This window comes from Sorex araneus, chromosome 2 (assembly GCF_027595985.1).
Source record: "Sorex araneus isolate mSorAra2 chromosome 2, mSorAra2.pri, whole genome shotgun sequence".
NCBI classification, from domain to species: Eukaryota; Metazoa; Chordata; class Mammalia; order Eulipotyphla; family Soricidae; genus Sorex; species Sorex araneus.
This window is the reverse complement of record NC_073303.1, coordinates 321,197,196-321,219,915: the sequence shown is the minus strand read 5'-3', so window position 1 is coordinate 321,219,915 and position 22,720 is coordinate 321,197,196. Positions and strand designations below refer to the sequence as shown.

The following is a 22,720-nucleotide window of genomic DNA, read 5'->3' as shown; positions in this document are numbered from 1 at the left end:
TACTTTGATCCCAAATAAACTAGAATTTTTGATAACCTTTCAGTACCTGTATTGCAAACTATAATGCCCAAAAGGAGGGAGGGGAGAGGGGATGGAGGAGCTGAGGGAGAGCAAACAAAGAAAAGTGTCTGCCATAGAGGCAAGCTGAGGGTTGGTGGGAGGGGGACTGGAGACAATAGTGGTGGGAAATGTACACTGGTAAAGGAATGGGTATTGGAACATTATGTGACTGAAACCCAATCATGAGCAACCTTGTAGCTGTGTATCTCATGGTGATTCAATTGAAAAAATCACGATGAGAACATAAGAAGAAAAGTAAACTAGAATTTTTGAACTTCTAAGAATGACTTCACCTATACAAAATCTATGTTGGCACAGGATCTCTTTCTAACCCACCAGTCTTGTTACAAAAGAAAATGGAAAACAATTGTATGGGATGCAAGATGGAACTGGACCCCATCAGGAAACAGCTGATCAAGTCAAGATGGTCATCCAGTGAGGGATCAGATGCTTTCATGCTCTCTGACTTTCTTCCAGCAAAGGCCATCAGGGAAAAGGGTAAACTGTGGTTCTTGATTGAAGAAGGTGCCACAGTCACAAAGGAGTCCTTCTTGGGGTCACTCTCCTGTCTGCTGGAAAAATTATTACACTTCCAAATTAATGTCAGTATTATTTGTATATGATAATTTTGTAAGTTATAGAAATATGACCTTATTTTAAAATTACTTTTTGCATTGAGATACCTTTAGTTCATTGCTGTGATAAAGAACTCTATATTTTTTGTTATCTTTGCACCTTTTACCCAGTTTCTCAATATTACTATTTTGCAGAACTAAAGAATAATATTTTAACAAAGATACTGACACATGACAATTGATATTGTTATGGAGATATAGAAAACTTCATAACAACAGAATATCTTTGTAGGCTTTCTCCTCTCCCCGCTAACTGCTCTTTGCCTATATAGTACTATTTCAAGAATATTATAATGAATCATATAGCTGGAGAACATCTTTTGTTTAAGCTCTGTGATCACCTTTACACACATAGATGAAAATCTTGGGGAAATATCATGGCTATTTTAGTCTCCTTTCATCACTATTCTTTTAACCTCTATATAAAAATTAAATAAGTGTGAATAAAATTGTCTGTATACAGAATCTCATGTGGCAAGCTACCTGTGGCGTATTCTATATGCCAAAAACAGTCACAATAATGGGCCTCATTCCCTTGACCCTGAACTTGACAAGGAGAATGAGATGAGGGGAACAGTGATACAGTGATAGTTTGTAATCTTTTGAGTATGGCAATTTACATTCAGCATCCCTCTCTGAAGTTTCACCCAGTTTGTTGCTGTACTGGTAGTGAGTTTCTCCTCTTTATTGGAGTATTCCAAGGTGTAACATGATCAGAGGTTGTTTAAACATTCAATCAGTCAATGATACTGGTGAGGCTTTTATTTTAAGTGTATGACCACTAAAGCTGTTAGAAACGTTCATGCATAAACTATCTGTGAACATGAATCTCCATTTCTTTTGGAAAAATTATCAAGAATATTTTGAAAAAAAATCAGACAATCCTGTTTAAAGAAGGTGAAGAGATCAAGAATCCCTATGTTTGTGTAATCAGCAAACTTGCCTTGTATCTTTGACAAGTGATGTTGCTTCTGTAACCCAATTAAACAAGATCTTTCATAGGAGATATATGGAGTCGCCTAACTGATTTCAAGAAATATACAAGGTTTTGTCATAAGACCGATCCTTTACAGATCTTCTTTTATTGTTTATTTCTAAACAAACCCATCTTATTGTTGGCATAATTGGTTGCATTTTATTTAAGGCCAGATGTCTCATCCAAGTTTTTAAGTGTAATTTTGTTAGAAATGACAGGACCAGAGAGAGATTTCAGAAGTTGCACACAGCTGGCAACTTGATGCCTAGCATTACAAGTGGTTCCCTCGCATTGCCAGGAGCAATCCCTGAGAACAGATCGAGGAGTCAACTGTGGCCACTGATGGGTATGTCACAGAAAGAAAAATAAGAAAAGGAAAAAGGAAAATATTTCCAAAGATAGATATTGTGCCATTTTATAGTCCAGCAGCAAAGAATGCATCCTTGCTGGTGTCATTATGCTTTATTGAAGTGATTCTCATAGGAAAGGAGATTTATCTGTGATTTTATTCTGCGTTTAGCTGGTGGCTCTTATATCCACATATTTTAATGTATTTGCTTGCAATTTGTACAACTTCTTCAGTACTCATTTTCTATTAGCTTTGTTTTCTTTTTTCTGGGTGGGAGAACACACATAGCAGTATTTAGATAATCCTTTTGATTTTTGTTCTGTTTCTTTTTTTCTTTTTTTCTTTTTTTTGAGCCTTGCCCAGAGGTTCTCATGGATCAGGGTTTTCTTCTGGCTCTGCTCTTGGGTCTGTTATGTTGGAGTCTGAAAGACAATATTTTGTGCCAAGGATCTAATCCAAGTAGACTGCATGCAAGAGAAGCACTCTGCTCTCTGTATTATCACTGCAACCCTAGTGATCCATTTTATTTATTTATTTTTAAATTTTATTAGTGAATCACCATGAGACAAAGTTACAGACTTACAGGTTTTCATGCTTCCATTTCAGTCATACAATGATCGAGTGCCCATCCCTCCACCAGTGCTCATTTTCTACCACCAATGGTCCCAGCATCCCTCCCACCACCCCCACCCTGTCCCCTTCACCCCACCCTGCCTCTGTGGCAGGGCATTCCCATTTGCTCTATCTCTATTTTTGGGTGTTGTGGTTTGCTACAGAGGTATTAAGTAGGCATCTTGTTCAGTCTATAGTTTATTTTCAGCCTGTATCTCCCATCCCTAGTGGGCTCGCCTAGCACCCTTTGCTTGGTGTAGTGATCCATTTTTAAATCGCTTTATTTTTAAATTTCTGATCCTTAGAATTCTGTATATACTGTACACATTTGTATTTATTGAATATTAGGTTTCCAAATATTTCCTTCCTATTTGTATATTTTCCTTACATCTTCTTAACAGTGTCATTCATAGGACAAAAGGTTTTTCATACACCAGTGAAAATGGCACATATTAAAAATTCTGCAAACCAGCACTGTTTACAATAGCCAGAATCTGGAAAAAACCAGAGTGCCCCAAAACAGATGACTGGTTAAAGAAACTCTGGTACATCTACACAATGGAATACTATGTAGCCGTCAGAAAACATGAAGTCATGAAATTTGCATATAAATGGATCAACATGGAAAGTATCATGTTGAGTGAAATGAGTCAGAAAGAAAGAGACAGACATAGAAAGATTGCACTCGTATGTGGAATATAATGTAACTGAGAAGTACAAGTTGGCAATGATGCAACTTCTGGCAGATATCTCTCTGGACTTAGTTACTAAAATACTAAATTACAGAATCCCAAAACTGAGAGGCCGCTAAGTGTGGTCACTCGACCTCATACCTCTTCATCCTCAGCAATGGAAAACAAATTATCTAATGCTTCCTTTTCAGTAGGTCTGACTTTAGGGGAGAGACTCTCCAAACAATAATAGTGAGTTTTGTTGAAATATTGTATGCAATCAAAGTGAAAGTAAAGTGAAATTTATTAGTTACACAGGTGGGGGGAGGCTTAGGGTGGGGGGGCTAGGGGCGTGGGGGGGTTAGGGGTGTGAGGGGGTGGGGTGGAGCTATACTGGGATTCTTGGTGGTGGAATATGAGCACTGGTGAAGGGATGGGTATTCGAGCATTGTATAACTGAGATTTAAACCTGAAAACTTTGTAACTTTCCACATGGTGACTCAATTAAAAAAATTAAATTAAATTAAAAAAAATAAAAATTCTGCAAACATCAAGCATTGGCTGAGATGTTGGTGAGAAATGAACTGTCATCTACTGTTTGGTGGGAATGTTGTTCGGTTTAGCTTACCTGGAAAGCAGTATGGAGAAAGCAATACGGAGATCTGGAAAGAATATGGAGACCTATGCCCCAATAGTAATGGGACTCTCATAGGACTACCAAATAAGCTGTCTTCTACCTACTCAGAAAAACTTGTAAATTTCAGGGATACAGTTTCTTTCTAAATTTTTTTTTACTGATTTACTCTGATATAGACCCTTCCAAAGCTGCTCATGATCAGGTTTGAGTCACACAGTGTTCCAACACTCATCCCTCCAGTGTACATTTCCCAGCACCAGTGTTTCCACTTTCCTCTCTATCACCCCCAGCCTGCCTCCATGGCAGGCATTTTTCCTCTCTCTCTCTCTCTCTCTCTCTCTCTCTCTATCTATCTATCTCTTTCTCTCCCTCTCTTTCTCTCTTCTTTTTGGGCACTGTGGTTTGCAATACAGATACTGAAAGATTATCAGGAATATCACTTTACCTACTTTTAGCACTCAATTCTTGTCCAATGTGATCATTTCCAGTTATTATAGTATACATTTTCTTGAACAACATTTTCCCAGTGCTCAGAATTGAATCTAAGTCAACATACCTGAAAAATCATGCACTCTACCACTGAATCATATACCCAGACCATCAAACTTTTGTTTAATTCAATGTTTATATCATTAATGGTCTCTCTTGGTTTCCTATGGGGAAAAATCATATTGAATATGTGAATGGGCAAAATTGACCCAAAATTTTCACTGTAATTATGAATCTATTCTCCATATTCCAGAAATGTCTCTATTTGATGGATATAATTTTCTCTTCTTCCTTCCTTCCTTCCTTCCTTCCTTCCTTCCTTCCTTCCTTCCTTCCTTCCTTCCTTCCTTTCTTTCTTTCTTTCTTTCTTTCTTTCTTTCTTTCTTTCTTTCTTTCTTTCTTTCTTTCTTTCTTTCTTTCTTTCTTTCTTTCTTTCTTTCTTTCTTTCTTTCTTCCTTTCTTTCCTTCTTTCTTTGTTTTTGTGAAGCAAGAGTTTTTTAATGAAAACTTCTAAGAAAAATGTAAGAGGAAGAAAGAATAAAACAAGTGTTTAGGAGAACACAAGCTTATCCAGAGTGGAAATAGGCAAGCAAAGAAACAGAGAGAAAAGCAAGCAATATCATTGTTTAAGGAGGAACATGGCCTGAAGAGCAAGTAGATAAATATAGTTACTATCAAGTCAACATTGCTATCATCAATCCCTTAGCCTCTGGAATTATACCTGACACAAAAATACTTGGTGAAATACTAAGCATTAACATTTAATGTCAATAACTGTTGTTAACCCCCATAAGTTACCCTAGAACCTGGACTATAGATCTAAAGATAAGAAGGAAATAAACTGAAGGGGAAAAAGCAAGCTGTGGATGTAGGGTAACAGGGCAGGGGCAAGGGTTAGACACACTGATGGGGAAGAAGTATTTTATCAGTATATGCCTAAGCCATAGAACCAACAAAACCGAAAGCTTGAAACTCAATTGATTCACTTCTGATGGTTGTTGTTTTAATGGCCATTCTAATGTTCTATCAAACTAGTATAGGGAGGATTTATTCAATTGTTGACTCAGATAAAAATGATGGGAAATCAAATGGGTGAGCTATCTTAATGTTTGTTCTTTTACAGAACTCCAATTTTATTTTCTTTTTAAAAATTTAATTATTTTAATTTAGGCACTGCGCTTTACAAAGTTATTCAGAGTTGAGTTTTACTTTCAATTTTCTAACACTATCCTATCACTAATGTTAACTTCCCTCAATCAATGCCCCCTTTTCCCTACCATTCCTCAGTCTGCCTACTCAGTTTGATTTTTGTAGTTTGCATATCTTGCTTTCAGTTTTGTTGTTTCTGTGATTTAGATATATACTATATCTAAATGATAGCTTTGATGCATCTAGACTGTGAACTGAGCTACAGCCTCGTGCCACCCAGGGAGGGATTTTTCCTCTCTGCCCTGTTTTTCTGAGCGGAAAATGGCGGCGGCAGCAGCATCCATGTGGCGAGAGCCACCCTCTAAGACCCCCAACCCAGAGGTAGGACTTTTTTTGTTATGTAGCCTGTAGGTGGTCCTGGGAGGCGTTACCAGCATGCCTTCCGCCCAGATATGATCCGGAGCTGCAGCTCGAGAAACGGACCCTCTGCTCCTAAAGACTTTGATCAAGAGGTCTTCTAACCCATTTTGGCACCCAGAGTGGTTTCTTGAAGCTATGCATCCAGACTGTGAACTGAGCTAAAATATCAGAAACCCAAAACCCAAAAGAACTCAGAATCTTCACTCTCAGCAATGAAAAGAAATTATTAAATGATGCCTTTTCAGCAGGCCTGATTGTTGGGGAAAAATTCCAAACAATAATAGTGAGTTCTTTATTGAAATATTTAATGTATTCAAAGTACAAAGATAATAAAGTGAAGATCTTTAGCTACTTAGGTGGGGGTGGGTGGAAGGCGTATATTGGGGTTCTTGGTGGTGGAACATGTTCACTGGTGAAAGGATGGGGGTTTAATCAGTATATGACTGAGACTTAAACCTGAAAGCTTTGTAATTTTCTTCACGGTGACTCAATATAATAAAAACTTAAAAAAATAAATGATAGCTTTGTGGGTAGTGAATTCTAAGGCTAAATTTTTTTTGTCAGTATTTTGAATGTGCCATTCCATTCTTTCCTGGCTTGTAAATGTCATACATAAGGTCTGTTGTGATTATTATGCTTTCCCCCCTATATTTGGTATTCCTGTAATTCATCTGCCCTGGCAGACCGGGACAGAAGTCCTGGCAAATCACTGAGCTCAAATAAACCCTCGATCCTCATTGATGAAGAATTCAAATCAATGCTCCATACAATGGCCATGTGAAAAAAAGCAATCACTGGAAGAAAAATTCCACCAACTTAAAGATGAACTGATCCAGCATATAAGAGTCCATACAAATGGAACTAAATGAGATGGAAAATACAATAGCAAGGCATAGGAACAGAATTCAACATGCAGAGGACTGTATCAGTGATAATGAAGACAAAATACTAGCCATCACCAACAATAAAGTAAAAAAAGAAAACAAATGGGAGAGAATGTAAGATTCTTGATAGATAATAGCAAGAGAAATAATCTTTGAATTATAGAAATACAAGAAGGAGAGGAAAAAATAAAAGGAAATAACAGCTCCTGCACAGATTCAAGATGTCTGAAGAATACTAAACAATATAAACGCAAAGAAAAGAATGCCAAGACACATAGTAAAATCAAAAGATAGACTACTTGGAGCAGCAGGAGAGAAGAAAACCCTCAAGTGAAAAGGAAACTACATAACATGACCTTACATATGAACTCTTACAAGCCAGAAAAGGCATATTAAAAATACTGACTGTAAGAAACTTCCATCCTCAGAGTTCACTATTCTGCAAAGTTATTATTTAGATTTGAGAGAGGGATAAGAACCTTTCAGATCAACAAGAGCTGGCAGCATTAGCAATGACTAAACCGATCCTGCAAGAATTACTGCAAGGTCATTTATAAAAAATAGACTCTTGCAAAAACAATGGGATCTCTCTCTCTCTCTCTCTCTCTCTCTCTCTCTCTCTCTCTCTTACACACACACACACACACACAGCAACATAAGCCTTTATGTTAATAATCTCTCTGAATATCAATGGACTAAAGTCCTCAATAAAAAGTCATAGAGTAGCTGGATGGATAGCACTGTAGCACCAGTAACATCTCCATTGTGAGACTTATTGTTACTGTTTTTGGCATATCGAATACGCCACAGGTAGCTTGCCAGGCTCTGCCGTGCAGGTGGGATACTCTCCATAGCTTGCTGGGCTCTTTGAGAGGGATGGAGGAATTGAACCCGGGTTGGCCATGTGCAAGGCAAACACCCTACCCTTTGTGATGGATGGATCAGAAAGAAAAATTAATCCATTTGCTGCCTACAGGAAACAGACCTAAACTCTCAGGATAAATACAGACTTAGAGTGAAAGGATGAAAAACAATCATGTAAGCCAATTGAAAACAAAAATCAGATGGGACAGCCATACTTATATCAGACCAATTTCATTCAATATAAAGAAAGTAAATAGAGACAAAGATGGACACTACTTATTGGCCAAGGGAACAATAGATCAAGAAATACTGTCATCAACATTTATGCACTAAATGAAGTTTCAGTAAAGTCATAAGGCTTCTGTCCATAAACCTAAATAAATACATTGATGGAAACAAAATAGTAGCTGGAGACTTCAATACACCACTTTCCCCACTAGACAAATCAACTAGATAGGATATCAGTAAAGAGAACAAAAGTCCTAAATGAGGAGCTGGAAGAATTTAAAAAATAGATAAGTATTTAGCAAGCCTAATGAGGAAAAAAAGAAAAAAATGTTCAAATAGATCAGATGAAAGGGGAGAAATTCCAATGAATCCTTAAGAAATTCAAAACATAGTGAGAGGTTACTATGAAAAACTTTATGCTCTTAAGCTGGAGAACCTAGAAATAAAAAAGATTCTAGAGTCACATAATCTACAAGTTATGAAAAAGGAGGAAGTAGAAAGCCTAAACATGCCAATCACAAGTAAAGAAATTTGAACACTAATTAATAATCTCCTCAAGAACAAAAGTCCTGGCCCATATGGGTTCACTTGTGAGTTCTATCAAACCTTCAAGGATTTATTGCCTTTACTCTTTAAGCTCTTCCAAAACATCAAAGACCCAGGAATCCTTCCTAACACCTTCTGTAAAGCTAACATTCCATTAATATCCAAAGCAGAAAGATACAGTTCCATAAAAAATTTTAGACCAATATTGCTGCAAAAATCCTTAAATAAATCTTAGCTAATTGAATCCAACAACATATCAAAAAAATCATACACCCTGATGAAGTGAGATTCATCCCATTGATGAAAGGAAGGTTCAATATATGCAAATAAATTAACATAATACACATTAGTAAAAGGAAAAATAAAAATTATATGATTATATCAATTGCAGAGAAAGCCTTTGACAAGATGCAACATCCATTGATGATAAAACCCTTAACAAAATAGGGGTGGAAGGAGCCTAATTAAAAAATAATGATGACCTATAATAAGCCCATAGCCAGAATCATCCTAAATGGTGAAAAAATTGAAAGAATTTCCTCTAAGATCAGGTACAAGACAAGGATGTCCACTCTCCATTTCTATTCAACATAGTATTAGAGGTCCTGGATACAGCAATCAGGCAAGAAAACAAATCAAAGTGATCCAAATTGGAAAAGAACTCAAATTATCACTACTATTTGCTGATGACATGATGATATACACAGAAGACCCTAAAGAATCCACTAGAAAGATCCTAGGAACAACACATCGCTACAGTTAAGTGGCCTGCTACAAAGTCAATACACAAAAATTAGTCACATTCTTATATACAGAGAGTGAATCCAAGGAGAAAATGATCAAGGAGTCTATCCCATTTAAAATAGTATCCCAAAACATCAAGTATCTAGGATTTAGCTTAAAAAAAAGATGTGGTAGATCTACACCATTGTAACTTTAAATCACTTAGGAAAGATATAGAAGAAGACTTTAGGAAATGGAAAAATATCTCATGCTCATGGGTTGGAAGAATCAATATCAAAATGACTATCATACTTAAATTATTATATAGATTCAACTCAATCCCCATCCAAATTTATACAACAGTCTTCCAGAATCTAGAAAAACTAAAAATAAAGTTTGTATCAAAACAGAAAAGACCACGAATAACCAAAGCTATACTGAAAAATAAGAAATTGGGATCTATATCATTACTTAATTTAGAACTGCATTATAGAACTATAGTGATCTAAACTGTATAGTACTGGAACAAAGATAGACCCTCTGGGTCAGAATCAAATACCCAATGACAAAACCCCATATATATGAGCAATTATTTTTTGATAGGGAGCTGAGAACATAGAATAAATATAGACTCTTTAACAAATGGTGCTAGCAAAACTGAATAAACTATGTGAAAGGAATTAAGTTGGGTTCACATCTTACACCTCACACAAAAGTCAGTTCAAAGTGGATCAAAGACCTTGAGATCCGACCAGAAACTGTACTGGGGAAAATATAGTCAAAACACCTCAAGATTTAGACCTCAAAGTCTTCTTCAATGACAACTGGCAAAGGTAACAAAATGAAAAATAAATAGATGCGACAACATAAAATTAAAGAGCTTTTGCGTGGCAAAAGAAATGTGCTAACAAAAAAAGACAGCTAACTGAATAGGAAAAAATATTTGTATTAAACACACCAGATAAAAATTTGATATCCAGCACATGTAAAGTACTCACAAAAATCAACCAAAAAATCAAATATCCTATCAAAAAATGAGGAGAGGAAATGAATAGACACTACTTAGAGAAAGATGGGTGGATGGCCACTATCCACACGAAAAAATACTCATCATTACTTATCAGCAGAGAATTTCAAATCAAGATGATGAGACATCTTGCACCAGTGAACATGGCACATACAAATTTGTGCTGGTGGCGATGTGGTGAAAAAGGAACTCTTATCCACTGCTGGTGACAATGTTGTTGACTAAACCCCCTGTGGAAAAAAGTATGGAGAGTTCTTAGTAAACTTATAATTGAACTGCTATATGACCCAGTAATTCCACTTTTGGGGATCTATCCCCAGGACATAAAAATAGTTTCTGGAAAACACATATACACACCATTATTCATTGCTGCAATCAGTACAATAATAACTAAGATATGGCATGTGGAAATAACCTTGGTGTCCAACGACAGATGAATGATTACAAAGATGTGGTACACATACACAATAGAATACTACGCAGCTGCAAGAAATGATGAAATCATGCAATTTGCCTCAACATGGTTGGAGCTAGAAAATACAGTCATAATGTTGAGTGAAGAAAGCCAGAAAAAAGACAAATACAGGATGATCTCACTTATCTGTTGAATATAGAATATTGGGTGAGGAAATGTATTGTAATAAAGGGGAGATACCTAGATCACTCTTAACCCAGTATTTAGAGAGGCGAGAAAAGAGAAGAAAAGAAGTTAAGGGGGTATGGTGGGGGGCAGGAAGAAGAGTGTGGGGATTAATGGGTGAACAGGCATCAGGGCTTCAATTATAGGTGATATGGATGCATGATAAAACCATATACTAGAAACACAGACTCAATAACACTGAAAACATGAGACCTAAAAATCAACTATCACTAACTTTACAATCACAGTTCTTTAATTAAATTTAAAAGCTGGTGAGAAAATGTTTTTCTTCCAGTCAATAAGGATTCTTATTCCAGTCCTCATCTTGTTCACAGTACTAGAAGCTTCTTAATATAGTTCTGTTTGCTTTCTGCATCTGCTTACTAGGCTGATAGCACTAAGTCCTGAAAAATGCTGCTAGATTCCATTTCATAAAAGGTTCTGTCTATGTTTTCCTTAACATAATCTATGGATTTCGGTCTGAGAGTGTTTTTAATACATTTTTTAACTTTTAAAAAATTATAGCCTCCTTGGGGCTGGAGCAATAGCACAGCGGGTAGGGCGTTTGCCTTGCACGCGGCCGACCTGGGTTCGATCCCCAGCATCCCATATGGTCCCCTGAGCACCGCCAGGGGTAATTCCTGAGTGCAGAGCCAGGAGTAACCCCTGTGCATCGCCAGGTGTGACCCAAAAAGATTTTAAAAAATTATAGCCACCATGAAATAACAGGGTTATTCATGATTTGGTCTTGTGCACAGTTCACTTCACCAGTGTCCACTTCCCTCCGCCAGTTCCCACCAGTCCAGCTGAATTTGCCTCCTATCAACCAGTTACTTCTATAAGAGGCTCCTTATTTATTTATTGTTAAATATTTTTAATTAAAAATTTTAATTAAAGAGTCATGATTTACAATGTTACTGAGAGTTCAGTTTTAGGCATACAATAATTTAACACTAATCACCTATGCCACTAATCGACTTCCCTCTACCAGTGTTCCCAGATTCCCTCCCCACCCCACCCTCACTCCACCCTGCCCTGTGTCTGACTGGACAGGCACATTACAGAGTTCCAGTGGGTATCACGTAGATCTCACGTTTTCAGTCCTGTTGAATCTGTATTTTGAATATACGGCTATGCCTCTCGCTCATATCACTAGCATATCTGAAGCCCTGATGTTTGTTAACTCATTACTTCTTGTTCTCTTTTCCCTTTGACTTATTTCTTTATCTTTCTTCTGTCTGTCTTCCCTATAAACACTGGGGTCAAGGACAATCTGGTCTTCATTTCCTTTGAGGTGTGGAAGCTTCTCTATTTAAGCTAGTCCCATTTGTTTATCTTTGTATCTACTTACTTGGTAAGTGGCATTTTATTTCCTTAAAGATGCCTTTAGCTTTGGGGGCTGGAGTGATAGCACAGAAGGTAGGGCATTTGCCTTGCATGCGGCCAACCCAGGTTCAATTCCCAGCATATGGTCCACTGAGCACTGCTAGGAGTAATTCCTGAGTGCAGAGTCAGGAGTAACCCCTGTGCATCGCTGGGTGTGACCCAAAAAGAAAAAAAAAGATGCCTTTAGCTTCAATGTTATGGAGAGTTCTGCCTACATTTTCTTTTATGTACCTTGTGAATTCAGGTCTGATATCACAGTCATTAATCCATTTTTATTTGACTTTTGATCATAGTATTAGACGTCTGGGTTTTGGTATGTATGTATGCCTGCGTGTGTGTGTGTGTGTGTGTGTGTGTGTGTGTTCTGTTTTTGCATGTTTTACCAGCACCACTTATCTGTAGGATAACATTGGTTTGTCTTTTCTCCCTTGCCACAGGGAGCTTAGGTTTATCAGATTACACCCATCACAGTGCTCCAGAGACACTCCTGAGACACTTCCTTTGTTTATTGGAATATAACTCTAAACAATTTTAGGCTTAACATTGGTTTGTACTTTCTCCCTGGCTAAACTGGGAGTTTAGGTTTACTGAGTAATACCCATTGCAGTGCACCGGAGACATTCCCATTCCTCTGAATTTATCTGTAACCTCTTTTTTTGTGCTCTGCTTCCCCAACCAGTCAATCACCTGTATCCCCTAATCAGACTGTGTTAACTTGTAAGGTCAGATCCTTCTAAAGACACTGGGCTTGTATTCATAAGTGAAATATTGCCTTTCTCTTCTCCTTCTGTCCTTTTACTTCAGAGCAATATCCTTCTTGTATAGACACAGGAAAACAATTTAATGCTATGCTTTTCTAACTTGGGAGTTAATTGACACCGAATAATATTCACTCCTTGGCATCTGTTTTCTCGACTTAAGCCTCAGCTGCCCTTATTTCCTAGCACCTCAAAAGCAGGGTCCTGTCGAGAGATTGGATGGACCCAGGGCAAGCTGTGAGCTACCCTGGCATCGAAATGGACCAGGCCAAAGAGCCATAATACTTAACTATAAGTTAAGAACATGGTCATGGACAAATTCTGTCATGATCCAAAAAGTAACAACTAGATTAGGACCCTGCAAGGGTTAGGAAAGACTAACCTGGCCTGAGCACTGTAGTCTGAGATCTATAGTGAAATGCCCCCAGGAGACCCATCCTATAAGTTTAATGTATCTCTTACTGTGCCCATACAAAATAACTAATATTACAAATGTTTATATATTTGTTGGACTAGGAAAGGAAAAATACATCCATAGATGGTATTTCGCCCTTGGGTGGGTTGTCTTGCTGAATGAGAGTTTGTCCTAGAAGAAGCTTCCCCTGAGGGAAGAACTTTACCTCTGTTGATTGTATAACCACACCCATGTGTAATTGTTACCCCAACTTCTCATGATTTGGGATATAACTAAGGCTGTAAGAGTGGGCTGGGGGATCCAGAGGAGGATGGAGAAGAATGAAGGAGGAGGATCTGGGGGAGAGGAATGAAGGAGGAATGCAGGGATGAGGAAGAGAAATGGAGACAAGATTGGAATAAACTACAATTGATACCAACCAGCCATGCCCTCGTTCCCTCCTTCACTCACCCATTGCCATTGGTCTGCCCTGGGGTGGGGAAGGACCTGAGACCACCAAACGCAGGCAGTGAGAGAGAATGGCCCTCATATTAATTTTTTTAATATACACTTATCGAAGAGGTTTTCTTTGCTCCTTTTTGTATTTTTAAAACTCTCATCGGAATAGAGAAGGGATCACTAAGAAAAAGATGATTGGATGAATCAGTTGGGATGGGAGATGTGTGCTGAAAGTAGATAAAGGAGCAAGCATGATAACCTCTCAGTATCTGCATTGAAAACCATAAAGCCCAAAAGTAGATAGAGATTATGGGGAATATTGTCTGCCATGCAGGCAGGGGAAGGATGGGAAAGGGGGGGTATACTGGGGATATTTATTGGTGGTGGGGAATGTGCACTGGTGGAGGGATGGGTGTTTGATCATTGTGTGTTTGTAACTCAAACATGAAAGCTTGTAACTATATCTCACGGTGATTCAATTAAAAAAAACAACCAAGGGAAAAAACCCTCATCAGAGGTTAAGTGGCCATATACTGAGGGTCTGAATAAAGATATTTAGCTCTATTCCATTGATAAGGGGGTCAGTCTCATACTGTGATATTTTAATTACTACTTCTTTGTCATACAGTTTGAAGTTGGAGATATCTATTGTCTTCTTTTTACCAAGGATTGCTTGAATGTTCAGGAGGATTTATTATTCCATATAAATTTCAGGAGTATCTGATGTACTTATTTAAAAAATGTCATGGATATCTTTACATGGACTACATTGAATCTGTATGATGCTTTAAGGAGTACTGCTATTTCTTTTTTGGCCACACCTAGTGATGCTCAGGGTTTATTCCTGGCTCTATACTCATGAATCACTCCTGAGAATGCTCAGGGGGCCATGTGGGATGCTAGGTTGGCTGTGTAGGGCACTTATGCACTATCTCGCTCTGGCCCTGGTATTGCTATTTTGATTATATTACTCCTCTCCAATCAATAAGCAGGGGGTGTGTTTCCATTTTCTTGTTCCCTCTTTTATTTCATGAGGTACCATTTTGTAGTTTTCTTTGTATAGTTCATTTACCTCTTTATCTAAGGTACAATTGTGACTGACATTTTAAAAAAAATCTCTCTTCTCTTTCATTATTTGCATATAGAAAGTTCATGGACTTTCTAATATTAATTTTGTAACCTGCCACTTTATTATAAGATATATAGTTTTTAAGGGCTTTGGGGAGTTCATTGGGATTTTCTAAATATAGTTTCATTTCATTCACAAATAGTATCATGTCATCCATCATTTCTATCTGTATGTTTTTGATATATTTTTCTTGCATAATTTCTATGACAGGAATTTCCAGTACTATATTGAATAGAAGTAGCGAGAGTGGACAACCTTGTCCTTTGTATAATTTTAGAGGAAAAGCTTTTAGTTTTAACCCATGACTTCTGTGTTTCTGTGGGCTTGTGGTAAACAGCTTTTACTATGTTGAGAAAAGTTCTATTCTGTTGAGTTTTTATTAAAAATGGATGCTGACCCAAAAGGAAAGAGAACAAAAGGGAATGCCCTGCCACAGAGACAGGTTGGGGTGGTGTGGGATGGGGTGGGGGTGGTGAGAGGGATACTGGGATCATTGGTGGAGGTGAATGGGCACTGGTGGAGGGATGGGTAAATGATCACTCTATGAGTCAAATGCAAACACAAAAGTTCATAAGTTTGTAACTGTACATCACAGTGATTCTCTAATAAAAAATTTTTAAAAATAAATGAATAAAAAATGGGTACTGAATGTTGTCAAAATCTTTCTCTGCATCTATTGGTGTGATAATATTATTTTTTTACTTTTTCTTTTATTGATGTGGTATATTACATAGATTGACTTGTGTATGTTAAACCATATTTGCATCTCCAGGATAAATTCCACTTGATCATGATGTATGATCTTTCTGGTAAGTTGTTGGATTTGATTTGCTACTATTTTTTTGAGAATTTTTGCATTGGTGCTCAACAGATATATTTTCCTGCAATTTTCTTTTCTCTGGCGTCTCTGTCTGATTTTGGCATTAGAGTGATGTTTACTTCATATAAGCTGTTTAGGAGTTTGTTTCTTCAATTCCCTGAGAGAGACTTCAAAGTATTTCCAGGAAGTCTTATTTAAAGATCTGAAAAAGCTTACTAGTGAATACATTTGGGCCTGGTTGTTTTGGGGTAGACTTTTGATTACAATTTCAATTTCTTCAAGATTGACAGGTCTGTTCAGGAGTTCCATGTCTTTTTCATTGTCTTGGGAGTTCAAGTATTTATCCATTTCTTTTAGGTTCTCTCATTTCATGCATAAAGATTCTCAAAGTAATCTCTAATGATTCTGTGATATCTGTTGTGATGTTCCGCCTCTTATTTATAATTAGGTTTATTAGAGTTCTCTCTCTTTCTTTTACCAGAGAACCAGCTCCTGGTTTCATTTATCTGTAGGATTGTTGAGTTAAATCTCAGTTCATTATTTTATTTTTTATTCCTCCTGCCTGCTTTGGCTTCCTTTTGGGGTTATTTTCCTATTTCTTAAGTTGTGTAGTCAAGTCCTTTATGTGCATTCTTTCTTCCCTTCTTACGAATGCTTACATCTTGGAGAATGTCCATGTACATGGAGAAGAACATGTATTTGGACTTTGGGGCATCAAAATCCATATATATATAAATATATAATATATAAAAATAAATACACACACATATATATGTATATATATATACATATATATATAAAACCCCTCTCTTCAGTTTCTTCCTTCAAAGCATGTATTTTCTTACTGAGTTTAGTCTAGTCTAAGAGGTGACAGAGCAGTGTTTTAAGTCTCCAGCTACTATTGTGTTGCTATCAATGTCTCCCTTCATATGTGTTATGAACTGTTTTAAGTATTTTTCTTTTCCCTCATTCTAAACATATGTTTAAATGTGTGAGTTCTTCCTGATGTACATATCTCTTAATCATTAAGAAATGGCCTTCATTATCCTCAATGGGGAAAAACTAAGGGCCTTCCCTTTAAGATCATGGACAAGACAAGGATGCCCACTCTCACCACTTTTGTTGAATATAGAAATGGAAGTACTTGCAATATCAGTTAGGCAAGAAAAAAACATTAAGGGCATCCAGATAGGAAAGGAAGAAATCAAGCTCTCACTATTTGCAGATGATATGATACTACATTTAGAGAATCCTAAAACTTCTACCAAAAAACTCCTAGAAACAATAGACTTGTAAAGTCACAGGCTATAAAATCAATACCCCAAAATCCATGGCCTTCCTATTCACAAAAAACAAGACAGAGGAAAGTGACAATGAAAAAACAATCCTATTCACAATCATGCCCCAGAAAATCAAGTACCTCAGAAAATCAAGTACCTCAGAATCAGCCTAAGGAGGTAAAGGACCTCTACAAAGAAAACTACAAAACGCTACTCCATGAAATAAAAGAGGACACAAGGAAATGGAACATATCCCCTGCTCATGGATAGGGAGATTCAACATTGTCAAAATGGCAATACTCCCCAAAGCATTATACAGGTTCAATGTGATCCCTATAAGGATACCCATGAAATTCTTAAAAGATATGGATCAAGGAATCCGGAAATTCATATGGAACAACAAACACCCACGAATAGCTAAAGAAATTCTTGGGAAAAAGACGATGGGAGGCATCACCCTCCCCAACCTCAAACTCTACTACAAAGCGGTAACAATCAAAACAGCATGGTACTGGAACAAAGGCAGAGCTTAAGACCAATGGAACAGGATAGAATACCCCTACACACAACCCCAAATGTATGAACATCTAATCTTTTATAAGGGAACAAGAAATTTGAAGTGGAGCAAAGAAAGCCTCTTTAACAAATGGTGCTGATATAACTGGACAGCCACGTATAAAACAATGGGCTTAGACCTCGACCTAGCATCATGCACAAAAATCAGATCAAAATGGATTAAAGACCTCAACATCAGACCAGAATCTATAAGGCACACTGAAGACAAGGTCAGCAAAACCCTCCACAATATTGAGGTTAAGGGTATCTTCAAAGATGACATGCCACTGACCAATCAAGTGGAAACAGAGATAAATAAATAGGACTATGTTAAAATAAGAAGCTTCTGCACCGCAAAAGATACAGTGACCAAAATACAAAGACAATCTACAGAATGGGAAAGAATAGTCACCTAATACTCATCTGATAAATGGTTGATATCAAGGGTATATAAGGCACTGGTTGGAATTTTCAAGAAGAAACATCCAACCCTATCAAAAAATGGGGTGATGAAATGAACAGAAACTTCCTCAAGGAAGAAATACGAATGGCAAAAAGGCACATAAAAGTGCTCTTCATCACTAATCATCAGGGATATGTAGATCAAAACAACTATGAGATATCACCTTACACCACAGAGACTGGCACACATTCAAAAGAACAAAAACAACCGCTGTTGGTGTGAATGTGGGGAGAAAGGAACTCTTCTACACTTCTGGTGGGAACACTGACTGGTTCAGCCCTTATGGAAAACAGTATGGATGCTTCTAAAATGATTAGAAATTGAACTCTCATTTGATCCAGCAATACTACTCCTGGGAATATATCCCAGAGACGCAAAAATGTATAGTTGAAATGATATCTGCTCTCGAATGTTCATTACAGCACTGTTTAAAATAGCCAGAATCTGAAAAAAACCTGAGTGCCCAAGAACAGATGACTGGTTAAAGAAACTTTGGTACATCTATACAATGGGATACTATGCAGCTGGTAGAAAAGATGAAGTCATGATCTTTGCACAAAAGTGGATCAACATGGAAAGTATCATGCTAAGTGAAATGATTAAAAAATGAGAGAGACAGACATAGAAAGATTGCACTCACCTGTGGAATATAAAGTAATAGTATAGGAGACTAGCACCCAAGAACAGTAGAGATAAGTACCAGGAGGTTGGCTCCATGGCTTGGAAGTTGGCCTCACATGCTGGAGGAAAAGGCAGCTCAGATAGAAAAGGGAACACCAAGTAAAGTGTGGTTGGAGGACCCGCTCAGAAAGGGAGATGCATGCCGAAAGTAGACCATAGATCAAACACGATGGCCACTCAATACCTCTATTGCAAACCACAACACCCAAAAGGAGAGAGAGAACAAAAGGGAATGCCCTGCCATAGAAGTAGGATGGGGTGGGGGGATGGGATGGGGAGTGGGGAGATACTGGGGTCATCGGTTGTGGAGAACAGACACTGGTGAAGGGATGGGTACTCGAGCATTGTATGACTGAAACACAAGCACTAAAAGTTGTAAGTCTGTAACTGTACCTCACAGTGATTCACAAATAAAAAGTTAAAAAAAGAAAAAAATAAAATAAATTAAAAAATGGCCTTCATTTGTCTTATTTTGGCTGGTACCCTTTGGGACTCCTGGATCTGGGTGCATATGCTTTACATCTCTGGGGACTTCTCAGCAATGATGTCTTGACTGTTGCTTCTTCATGGTTGCCTTCCTGGTCCTCTGGGACCCTGATGATTTTTAGGTTACTTCCTCTTGAATTCATCCTAAAATTCTTTCTTCTGCTTTTTATTTATTTTGAGGTCTTTTTACGTCTTCTGTTGTTGCCTGACCGTTTTCTACACCACATCGTGAAGATAACTGATTCCATCCTCAGCAGTTGTACTCTAATGGTTAGGCCTTCCTGTGAGTTTTTCTTTCCACTTGACAAGTTTTTCAGTTTTCATTTTTGTTTGCAATTTCACCATTTATGCTCTCATCTATTCTTGTGCTTGTTGACTGTTTCTTCCACTGTTTCTTTGAGTTCCTTAAACATCCTTGATATTTCCTCTCTAAGGTTCTTATCATCATCATCATCATCATCATCATCATCATCATCATCATCCCGATGATCATCCAATTTCTCGAGCAGTCTCAGTAAAGTCTCTATTCGTCCTAGCAGTGAGATTTTAGAAGCCTCTCTTTACTCGTGCTTCCCAATGGTGCCACATTGGAGGCTCTATCAGGGTCAGGGAATGAATTCTTATCAGAGAGGTTATATAGCTCCTTATTATTATTTGGATTTTCAGTAATACTATATTCTCTCACTAAGCATGGCAGGGTCCTGCACTGTTTTCCAGCTCTGACTATTGCAGTTTAGTGTTTTTTTGGTACGTAGTTGTGTGGGTAGCTGACTAGAGTTAGGATGTCTTTGTATGCTCATTGTGAGATACGAAGAACTGAAGAAATGTTTGACCACTATGTGGCCATGAACTTCATCTGTGAAATGGTGATTCTGAGGATCAAACAGGGCCCCAATGCCATGTGACTCAGTTTCTCTTTCTTTAATCTATTTTAAAATGACTGTTTTGAAAGGTGTGAAATTGAGGTGTGTATTCAGCCAACATGTCGCTGACAAATATTCCCCAAACCATATACTTCACTTCATCCACATATCACATTCTCAATTGTGCTTCAGAAAACAAGTACTTGAAGATTTTTGAGCTCTTGGAACTGGCAGCATGTTTTCTCCTTTTGGCTTAATTACACTGTGCTTGCCACATTTATAAGATTAATATTCATATTTGGGGTCAAAGGCATTTCCTAATTTCTGGGAATATGGTGTTTACATTTGTTTTCAGTATCTTTACCAATATACAAATAAGGGTTCATGCATTTCTACCCTATTATATACTAGTAGTCACATTATAAAATATTTCACAGTTTAAAACATAAAGTAGGTCTTCAGTACTGACCTCAGATGATCTTATATCACTACAAACATTATCTCCCTTTGAAAACTATTATGCAAATTGGTTTCATTATTTGAAACTGCAACTATTTAAAATTTAATTAATTTATTTAAATTAAAGTTTTTCATTTAAAAAACTCTTTTATCTTAGGAAGGAAATCAAGGAAGAAATCAAGAGATACCTTGAAACAAATGAGAAAGAAGACAAGAGCTACCAAAACCAATGGGACGTAGCTAAAGCTGGGTTAAGGGGAAAATTTATAGCTCTGCAAGCATTCCATAGGAAGGAAGAAAGGGCCTACATAGATAGCTTGACTTCACAAGGCCTTAGAAAAGAACCAGAAAAAGTAACAAAACCAGACAGAAGGAAAGAAATAATAAAAATTAGAGCAGAAATTAACGACATGGAAACCCAGAAAACAATCCGAAAGGTCAATGAAACCAAGAGCTGGTTCTTTGAGAAAATAAACAAGATTGACAAACCACTAGCAAGACTCACAAAGAAAGAGAGAGAGAGAACCCTAATAAACCGAATTGGGAATGAAAAGGGGGGCATCACAACAGAAACCAACGAAATTCAAAAGATCATCAGAGACTACTTCGAAAGTCTGTATGCCACGAAACATGAGAACCTAAAAGAAATGGATGAATTCCTTGATTCCTACAATCTCCCAAGACTGAACTAAGAAGACTTGGAATACCTGAATAGACCCATTAATATCAAGGAAATTAAAACTGTAATCAAAAATCTCCCTAAAAACAAAATCCCAGGATCAGATGGATTCACTGGTGAATTCTTCCAAACATTTAAAGAAGACCTGTTGCCAGTTCTCCTCAAGCTTTTCCAGGAAATTGAAAAAGGAACTCTCCCAAACAGTTTCTATGAAGCACACATCTCCCTAATACCAAAAGCAAACAAAGACACCACTAAAAAAGAAAATTATAGATCAATATCCCTGACGAACACCGATGCAAAGATCCTCAACAAAATATTAGCAAATAGGATCCAACAACTCATCAAAAAGATCATACACCATGACCAAGTGGGATTCATCCCAGGGATGCAAGGATGGCTTAACATTCAGAAATCAATCAGCATAATCCATCATATCAACAAAAGTAACGATAAAAACCATATGATCATATCAATAGATGCAGAGAAAGCATTTGACAAGATCCAACATCCGTTCATGATGAAAACCCTCACCAAAATGGGTTTTGAGGGAACTTTCCTTAAGATAGTCAAAGCCATCTACCACAAGCCTATGGAAAGCATTATCCTCAATGGGAAAAACTAAGGGACTTCCCTCTAAGCTCAGGAATAAGACAAGGATGCCCACTCTCACCACTTCTCTTCAATATAGTACTGAAAGTACTTAGAGTAGCTGTTAGACAAGAAAAAGAGACTAAGGGTATCCAGATAGGAAAGGAAGAAATCAAACTCTCACCATTTGCAGATGATATGATACTATACCTAGAGAAGCCTAAAGCCTCTACTAAGAAACTCTTGGAAACAATAGACATACAGTAAAGTCGCAGGCTATAAAGTCAATACCCAAAAATCCATGGCCTTCCAGTATGCAAACAATGAGACAGAGAAAAGGAACATGAAAAAAGCAATCCCATTCACAATCGTGTCCCAGAAAATCAAGTACCTCAGAATCAGCTTCATGAAGGAAGTAAAAGACCTCTACAAAGAAAACTATAAAACGCTACTCCATGAAATAAAAGAGGAATGAAAAAATGGAAACATATACCCTGCTCATGGATAGGGAGAATCAATATTGTCAAAATGGCAATACTCCCCAAAGCATTATACAGATTCAACACGATCCCTATAAGGATACCCATGACATTCTTCAAAGAAATGGATCAAGCAATCCTAAAATTCATATGGAACAACAAACACTCACAGATAGCTAAAACAATTCTTGAGAAAAAGACAATGGGAGTCATCACCCTCCCCAACCTTAAATTTTACTACAAAGCTGTAACAATTAAAACAGCATGGTTTTGGAACAAAGGCAGAGCCACAGACCAATGGAACAGGTGGAATTTCCCTACATACAAC

The 22,720-nt window shown here is 37.4% G+C and overlaps 1 protein-coding gene across 1 annotated transcript in view; it reads right to left on the bottom strand.

The window, feature by feature from the left end:
* Positions 1 to 498: 498 nt before the first annotated feature.
* The window catches only part of PKD1L1 (polycystin 1 like 1, transient receptor potential channel interacting), a 199,575-nt gene continuing 177,353 nt past the window's right edge, over positions 499 to 22,720 (bottom strand). The window contains exon 54 of the mRNA XM_055124814.1: positions 499 to 632. Coding sequence (XP_054980789.1) covers positions 618 to 632 — 15 coding nt within the window. The 3' untranslated portion in view covers positions 499 to 617. The remainder of the gene's footprint in view (positions 633 to 22,720) is intronic.